The following is a 9,821-nucleotide window of genomic DNA, read 5'->3' on the forward strand; positions in this document are numbered from 1 at the left end:
TACATCCATATACGTGAAGCGAGAATGAATAATATAAATAAGTGGACCCAGATATGAAAAAACGGAAGTAAATCAGTGCTTATTGAATAAACTTATTTAAACTGTTCGTATACCAATAATAAGTGATCAACTAATATAACAAAGTTCAAATCAATATGATAAAGACCTAAGAAGTATTGTTGACGTACCTAAATACTACAATAATTACTTACACCGAGACCTTCGGATTCCAACTGCCATAGAGGAAATTAAGAGATTGGCAACAAAACATAAGGAAAGACTCCACCCCTGTGTAAACCCCGAAGTGCTGCAACTCTTGGACCAGAAACTAAACGTAGATTCAAGAAAACCAAACTGTATGATGTTGTGTACTAGCTCTTGTTTTATTAGGTATAGATATATATTATTATAGATATATTATTATTATATTAGATAATAAATAAGGGCCAATGAGTCTCCCTAGATCAGTACCTAGTTTTAAGTTACTAGAGACAACAACTAGTAATAATATATTAATAGATAAAAATAAACATACATGGGCGCTATTTTTGCTTTATATTTTACATATATTTTGATGTAATTTAACCTAATAGAAAAAAAAATAAATCAAACGCACAACCACGTAATTGAATCGTGAGTACACGTACACATTGTGACTTGGTAGAAACCAATTAACAAAAGTACTCAAACGTATAGTTACAAATACAAATATACCATATTCTCTAAAAAGACAGAGAAAGTATAATAACGAATTTAGGATATTGGGAATCTCCATATTATGACAATTGAATCTATAGAGAGTAACTATTTGGTGTAAATTATGGAATGATGGCGTTGGAAATGGTAATGGCATTATGGCAAACGGGGAACGCTACAAATACATACAAAGTAATATTTCATGACCACTATTAGACGATTTAAACTTTCCAGTAGAATGATGTAACCTGCCATATGAGTCGCTAAATAATTGATATTTTATTAAAATTCGATAATTACTCTTTATTTTTTAGACTGTTATTATAGTAAGAATTGTTACCCAAACAACAACACAATGATTATAAAAACTGATGTAATATCTATTGATATTCATGAAAAAAAAACACTAATAATTAACAATTGGTTTAATTGTAAAATAATGTTTAAATGTGTACAGGTGTTTTTCGAAGTTTCAATATTATTATTAAAAAGGAACCATCTGCCACCTTTTGTGTGTACACGGCGAGATAAATTCTGTACTAAATATATGACATATCATATTGCGCAAATTTACAAGAAATTGCGAACCTTTCAAATACTGCCTCGTAAGATTCTCATAGTTTCTTAAGTCAATATAATATAAATATTTATATTTAGATAAAGACGCGGGAAAGACCCGTGAGAAACGCCTGAAATGTACACAAAAACAAAAAAGAAATGGTTTCAGGTCGAAAGGATATCGTAATTTTGTCTACAACAAATAACAAAGAGCAGAGACATTATGAACACATAAATAAAATATACTCTTGCATATATTTACATAATAATGCTGCGAGTTATGATTTCAATTTACAATATATAACATGTAAGCTAAAATTATAGAATTAACAGCAGACGCAAGCAATTGTAGATATTAGTGGCATCCGGATGGATCAACTGTACAAATGTTCAAGTACTTGGGATTATTAATACAATATAACAGACTGAGAATGACGGTTAAAAAATCAGCCGAATTGAACCAAGTTAACGAGAACATTCACTCCTCTAAGAAGATTCCGATGGAAGAAGGAAATATAAGAATAAATACTTTTTTTTCGAATGCCCCATACGGCTAAATCACTTACAAAATACCCCATAAAAATAGTAAAACTATTGCACATCATATTTTTCAAGCGAAATTAAAATTTTATAGCGAATAATATTATAAAGTCCTATAAAATAATTTAATCTCAATATAAATTAAAAAAAACCAAATCTATCTAATATTGTCTTCAAAAATATATTTATAATAATTAAAAAATAATATAAATATCAGAATGATAGCTGAATATCATACTGAATTAATAAAATGCCTTATTTACATCTACAATTTGTCCAAGTACAAGGGCACAGTCTAAGGATTCCTATGCCTACAACCAGAAGGCCAGGCGCAAAAACGGACGCAGCTTGGTGAGGTGACGCAGCGTGAGTCACGGCGAGATTTTGTGGGTTTGAAGAACAATAGCTACCGCGCTATATTGCTTCGCGGCGTGCCGTGACGCAGTTTTGGCTAACGTGATCTTGCGGAACGGACTGTTCTTGTTGCAGTTTCTCGCCTAAAATCACAGTATTTAAAAATGGAAAATTTTGTACGGTACGAGGCTTGTGGACTATATGAGGATCAAATTCTTTTGTAGCGACCTTGAGACATGTCGAACTTTACATTGTGGAATAACGGTCTACAAAATACCCAGAAATATAATCCCAGATGTTGAACACGGGCGGGGTGCCAGCAGCGCCAACTAGAACCCGATAACGAATAGCTGGCAACCCCGAGACGTTTATCTGGGATGTTATTGAAGGGTATTTCGATTCATTCAGTACTGGACTATCGTTTGGTTTAGACGTGCCACCATCGACTGCCCAAGCCTCGTCAACAGGTAACACCGCTGCCATCCGTTTTATTAATTGTATTTTTCACATTTTTTAAATAACGGTCACATAATGTAAACACCACTGTTTCATTTCGTTCTACCTCCATTCACCGAGCCACATCATTTACCCTAAAGTGGTGACCCCGACGTGATCTTTCGCAAAATTGGGTTTGGACTCGCGAATGGAGGGTACGTGCAACATGGTGTATTTTACAAAATTCTAAATATTTTTAATTCGATTCGTTTTCGATTTTACCTTCAATATTCCTTTTCATTTTATTCCTATTCATTTCATTATTTCCAATTCATTTTTTTAAATTTTTTGTCAAATTTTTCTTTCACAATCTTTTGAACTCATAGATATTTTTACATCACTGCTTAATGATCAGCGTCTCGGCTAAACATTTCTTTTGGCGCTATGTTTAAATCATAATGTCTTCCTTCGCTCGCCGTCTCCGTCATAATGGCAGACATTTTGATTTGAAAGGCTTTGGGCAGCTTCGATCGTATACCGTAGTTATATGTTATTTCTGAATTACCGTAACGTATGTGACTACGGATTAGTCACAGAGCAGCTCCAGAAACTAGGTACCGATTGCAGTCACCGTAAACTCGTCATGTCTTCGCCGAGGTACTAGAATTGCTAACGTCTAGTCGTCGAAGAAAATAAGCTACCACGTCGTCGAACAATTGATCCTCCCACAGCGTCGATTACGGAAGCCCTGTCCGAAAAATAGCTTGTTCTCAACGTCGTCGATGGACCACATTCAAGTGTCAAAGCGACGATGAAGCAACGGTATCTGTAGGACCGGAAGATATCAACAGCCGTACCAGATCGCAACCGTTCGAATTATCATATTTCTCAAAGCCCTTTTCATGCAGCACATTTTGTTCGGTATATAATTTTTTTTTGTATTTGATGTTTTTTCATGCATTTTTGTATTTTTGTTGCTTGGAGTAATTGTATGTAAAATTCTGGCAGGGGAGTATTGTAGCGACCTTGAGACATGTCGAATTTTACATTGTGGAATAACGGTCTACAAAATACCCAGAAATATAATCCCAGATGTTGAACACGGGCAGGGTGCCAGTAGCGCCAACTAGAACACGATAACGAATAGCTGGCGGCAACCCTGAGATGTTTATCTGGGATGTTATTGAAGAGTATTTCGATTCATTCAGTGCTCAACCCTCGTTTGGTGTATACATGCCACCATCGACTGCCCAAGCCTCGTTACCAGGTAACATCGCTGCCATCCGTTTTATCATTTTTATTTTTATATTTTTATATTACTTCAATAAATAACGGTCACATAATGTAAACACCATTGTTTTATTTAGTTTTACCTCCATTCACCGAGCCACATCATTTATCCTAAAGAGGTATTTAACTGATTCTGCTTGAGGAATCGGGCATCTGTCAAGTGATATAATTAGGTTTTTGTCATTTTGCCGCAACGCAAAATTAATATAGATGTATTTTTAGCTATTAAGATGTATTTTCCAGCCGCTAGTCCATTTATAGATCTTGTTAACCACTACATTTTCTATAGCCTTAAACAGAGACATATTTTTTGACATGACAACTGTGTCGTCGGCAAAATACAGTTATAGGAGGAGTCCCAAGACCCTACCCTATGGATCTCCAGCCGAAATAGGTTTAAGTGTTCAAAATGCTCCTTTATACACGACTCTAAATTTTCTTTCGAAAAGATATGATACCAGTAGTAGGCAATTTGGTATTTCTGTAAATGGTTTAATACGTTTTAATAGGAGTTTCTCAAATAATTTTGATATCACAGGTAGCAGCGAAATAGGCCTGTAAGATCGATCTTGTTCTGTTGGTTTGTCAGGTGAACTAACTACAATGAACAAAAAGACACTAAACAAACCCAAACGGGATAAAATTTCAGATCAAGTGTACTGTGCGTAAAGAAATTAATCAATACATTTTTGATCGATATGTGCCGACCGATGCAACTGTTCAACGGCATTTGTCACACTGTCAACTGTCAAACGATCAAACACGCAAATTTTAAATACTTTTTCTTTCCGTAAGAACCTTCTGCGATGCATCAGAAAACTTTAAAAATAAAATTAATAGAATCCTCCACTCATTATAACAATTCTTCCAATGAATAGTTTTGCATTAATAATAAAGGTCGAACGTCTTTATAAAACGTTATTGGTACCCGTATACACCAATCTGCCGGTGCGGGTAGAAATAATTTATCTGTTAATTCGCCACTTCCAAATATCGTCATAAAATTCATGGAGCGACATACGTACGTAAATTAAAACGGTGCAAACTATTTACCTGTTTCTTAGCCAACTGAAACCACGTCTTCAGAATAATGGGCAGCCTACTGTTGTGGTAATTTCTGGTGGTTTTCACACTAATGAAAACGTCATCCAGAGTAATGGTGGGCGGTTTAACGGTAGCCGTTGCTGAAGGTATTTCCGTTGACATCGATACGCTATATCCATCGTAGGACGACGATTCCTGAGCCAAAGTACGCTCGAAAACGTGCTTCTTAACGACCACTTTGCTCTTTGCTTCGTCCTGTAAACGAGAATAAAACAATTAGAGAGTTTTTAACGTTTCCTCCAGGTAAAACCTAACACTTGTTTCCGTTCATCTAATTCTTGTAGAAGGATAATTAGTCTCAATTAGAGAGCCAATTAAGCCTTTCCCGCTACAAGTTCACAAAAAGTCATTTCTTCACCGGTACAGTTACGAAAGCCGCTAATAAATAACGACGGGATGGTAAAATTTCAGTAAATCAGTAAATAAAATGGACCAATTATTCAATTTATAACACGTTATAGTTAAAACTGTTTATTGCTATTAGGGTTGATGTTATTAGTATTATTAAAATACTAATTTATTAAAATAATTTATGCGTGTGAAAGTCAGTTTAAAATAAAAAGAAACTGTATTGGAATGACAGAACGGACGTTAGGCCGTGGGAGATAAATTTAATGATTGAAAGAATTAATTATTAAACTTAGAAGCCTGACCACTGTAGGGCATAATTCACAGATTTTAATAAAGAATGAATAATGAATATGATATATTCGAAAAATCTTTTTAAATAATCGATTTATAATTCTCTTGTTTCATATTTACTCATACTAAAACATAACAAAAAGGTGAAAAAGCTGAAACAAAGATTGTACAAGTGATACATAAATTCGATAAAACACTGAAGATATTCTGATATTTCTGAGCGAAAGACTGAACCAAATGACTTGCACAACCTTTTTTTAACCAGCCATTAAACCACCATTAGGAGAGCTTTGCAGAAAGCAGAATAAATGGTAGTCGAACGAGATAAGTTTCGGATTATTAGGTGGATTCATCAGAACCCTTCTCAGCTATCCAACTATTGCCGAGTCATTTAAAGATGTGTGTGGCCTAATATTGTTGGGATGGGAGGCAACGCCTTTCCTATTTTCTTAATCGCTTATGTCAACCGTTTAGTTGTTGACCAGGCTTGGCCAAGTTAGAGCATTTTAAAATAAACAATTCCTTTCCAATCCCACCAAACCTTTTCCAGCCACTTATAAATCTTTGACCACAGCGCTTTTCCCACATTATTATCATACACTATTCATCGTCTGTAGTGATTCGTTTAAAAAATTACTCGATTTCGTTTCAGTAGCGATTTACAAGTAAAATCCCCAGCCATCTTTCACTGTTAATTTATGAGAAGTCCAAGTATTAAGCTTGCTTGTCAGATTTTACAAACTTACTTTAAGACAATCACAAATGTTAAGCAATCAGAAACATAAATTTACGACCATTCCCCAGCAGAATTCGAACCCGCGACTATCGCAACAGTAGGAGAACAGTCCTGTCGCCTTTACCATTGCGTCAACCAAACTATGTAAAATTGAAGAAATGAGATGAAATATGTCAGTCTTGACCATAGAATATGCTTAGGAATTTCTATGATTTTATGGACAAAAAAAGGCTCATCTTTAAAATTTAAATTATAGGAACAAACAAACCAACCTTAGGATCTGTCGTTATCTTAAATACTCACCACCATCCAATTTTCGATAAACCTGCGATGAATTTTTAATTTTTTTTTCTGTAAGTAAAGAAGCAAAATCTGACGAAAATATCCATCCAGAAGGTTAACTCCATTTTTAAAGTGCAAAAAATTTGCATTGAGTAAACGAATTACTACTTTTATATATAGAATTTTATATGTAGAATATTCTATAGACTGTTACCTTTGAAACATAGCTTCATTGAAATAGAATTATATGAAGATATGCAACTCTAAAAACATCTATTAGAAAATATCCAAATTGTTTACCCCTACCTTAGATTTTAATTATATAATAACACAATACTAGAAACACTAGATATATTCGATATAAGATTCCGCAAATATGTTAAATTATGATAGTTTTGGTGAACTACTTGATGAATGATCATAACCAAAAAAGAAAATGTGTATTGTTTTTAAATATTAAGCGTCTTTCAGCGACATGTACGGCATCTTACATTCAGTTGTCTTAATATATATAATATATAGCAAAATGCTTATATATTATATTGTTGTATAAGGGTTCCTTAATAATATAACAACAATTTCATGATTAAATGAAATTTAAATTAAAAAATGTTTGCAAAACAGGATGGATGCGATTGACGAGACTTGTCTCTACTACAAAGAATTTGAATGAAAACAAAAGATTAAAAAGTGGTGTAAATCCGGCACTTCCTCGGGTTCTAAAACGAATTACCGTTCAAAAATCGGTTACAAAAGTGTTAGATTTTTGGGATGCAAAAATAATTCTGTCCACGGAATACCTCTTATCTGGATTCAAAACTTCATGAAAAATGCTGTATTTACAGAAACAAAATCATTTTCCAAGATCAAAACCAACATTTTCTTGACAATAAAAACCCACGCTAAAATCATTGATTTAAAGCTAGAATCGTTCCAACCCCCATCTCATTCTCCAGATTTTTACTGAAACTAATAAAAAATTTCCATTAAAAATCCGTTTTCCATATCCATTTAATTTGCATAAACTTGTTGAACGAACTAATATAGTCTCTAGCGACTATCAGTTGGTTGATAATTATTTAATAATAAAAGCTAATTTTCACACAATCACAAAAATTAAATCGCAATCAAGTCCTGTAAGTAGAAGTTGTTATTTGTAATTTAAAATATATAATAAGATCAGACAATTATATTATTTATCTATGACTCAATAAGCTATATTTTGTTCATATATTCTTTATATCTTGAGAACAGTAGTAACCATTAAAATACATTGAATGGTTGAAAACACATCAATCAACAGCAGAACAAAAATTGGTAAAACCAGTAAACCTATACTAGTAAATAAATTATTCAGTATTATATATTCAGTATAATATAACAGAATATTTTATTTTATAAACATTTTTTATAGTAAATATTTTTTTCAGGAATATTTTTAGATGATTTTAATTAACTTTAATTAATCACTATTTGATATTTAATTATTTGTTTACAGCATCCAAGACAATTATTATTTAATTCTTATGTAGTTGAGTTAAGAAACCTTGGTAATATAATATTCCATGTGCCTTAGAGATCCTTAGAAACCTAAGTAATTCTCTGTCAACTTGGCAATAAATATCCTGGTTGCTTCCCAAGTGTTGGAAGTTATCTACACCGACATTAAAACATCTCGGATGTGTCCGTTAAGCTTTTTCCGACCGAAGGAATCACGAGAATGTTTTCAGGTATTTGAATCTCGAAATTCCATCGATTATGGGACATTTGTCTACATCTGTACAATACCCAAAAAAAATTAATTGGATATCGGCCAGACTGTTTTAAAAATCATTAAGAACATAAGACAATATTGCACTTAAATTATTACATTATAGAAAAAAACAAGGTTACAAAGGTATATTAACTAATATACTAATAATACTAATACTAATAATACTACTAACAATATTAAATAATATAGTTTAGGTCAAAACATTGGTAATTAATTTGATTGTCCTCTTCCACCATCGTCCTCACTGTGGTAATATTTTTTGAATTAACAGCAATTAAAAGAAGACTTTTTCTTATTAATTTTTTTAATTCGACGGTTTATAAGATGTGATCAATGATTACATAATGATCAATCCATGATCCATTAACATTTTCGATAACAGAAATGTATTCAACCGAATGGACTGCACTATTTAATAAAGAATCTAGCTATTTTAATTTTCAATAAAATGAAGCTTAAACCTCCTACTACTGTTAAAAATAAAATTCAGCTATATATAATAGATTCAATTTTATTAAACAAAAACCTATATAAAATATCTAAAAAAAGGCTATACATATATAACACCACCTGTTGATGTTACAGTTGTAAAACAAGTTGTTCTCGTTCAGCCCTGATTAAATTATAAAACAAAAATATATAAGATATGTATTTTTATTTAGTGAATTTTAACAACAATAATAAAAAAACAAAATGTTAATATTCCGTGGGATATAGTAACAAATTTTAATTTCAAATACATTAATATAATAAAGTGAAATACTCACGTTCTGAGCATTACTAACGCCTTTATAAAAACTGTGATAAAGAACTAGTATACTATACAAAAACAACACTACACATGTAAGAGTCTGAAATAATTTTCGGTGTCGAAAATGCATCTTCTTGGTCTCTGTTAACAGAAATATCTCTTCAGTTCTGTTCATTATCCAGTTTGCGCATTGGTGACAGTCTATTACGAACGAATACGACGAAATCAACCACCGAAACCATGAAAAACTACACAAACGGTCAATGTAAACAAACGAAGAGGTTAGGAATGTACCCGTAGACCAGCACCGACTGTACATTCGACCCGTAACAGTACATAAACACGACTGGTTGTACCGAAGCCATGTTTCGTGTTTATTCAGTTTGGCGGGTTATGGTGGTAGTGGCGGTGTTGCCGCATCGAGTCAAAGAAGCCGGTGTGTTGACGCGAATAACCACTGAAACTGAAACTTAATTATCATTTTAAAGATTTAATTAGACACGGTTATGTGTCTTGATTTAATAATAATGTTAATATTTATTATTTACATTTTAATAGGACTTTTTATCTCTAGTAGTAATATAGTAATAGTAAGGATGTTGCTGATTAATGTGTTTTGGTCTAATTCGATTTTAATAACTTAATAAAATATTTTTAAC

At 32.7% G+C, this 9,821-nt stretch overlaps 1 protein-coding gene across 2 annotated transcripts in view; it reads right to left on the reverse strand.

Moving 5' to 3' along the window:
- fng (fringe) overlaps positions 1-9,539 on the reverse strand; it is a 271,035-nt gene extending 261,496 nt beyond the window's left edge. The window contains exons 1-2 of one of the 2 annotated variants that reach the window (XM_076397535.1): positions 9,179-9,506; positions 4,927-5,172 (exon numbers count right to left, since the gene is read on the reverse strand). In XM_076397535.1, the coding sequence (XP_076253650.1) occupies positions 4,927-5,172; positions 9,179-9,481 (549 nt within the window). In that variant the 5' untranslated portion in view covers positions 9,482-9,506. Of the gene's footprint in view, positions 1-4,926; positions 5,173-9,178 lie in introns of both variants that reach the window. The other variant, XM_076397533.1, reaches the window with a different exon arrangement.
- Positions 9,540-9,821: the final 282 nt, after the last annotated feature.

Source organism: Rhynchophorus ferrugineus, unplaced genomic scaffold (genome assembly GCF_030347505.1).
Source record: "Rhynchophorus ferrugineus isolate W39M unplaced genomic scaffold, kcgeb_rfMv2 rfM2, whole genome shotgun sequence".
NCBI lineage: Eukaryota > Metazoa > Arthropoda > Insecta > Coleoptera > Curculionidae > Rhynchophorus > Rhynchophorus ferrugineus.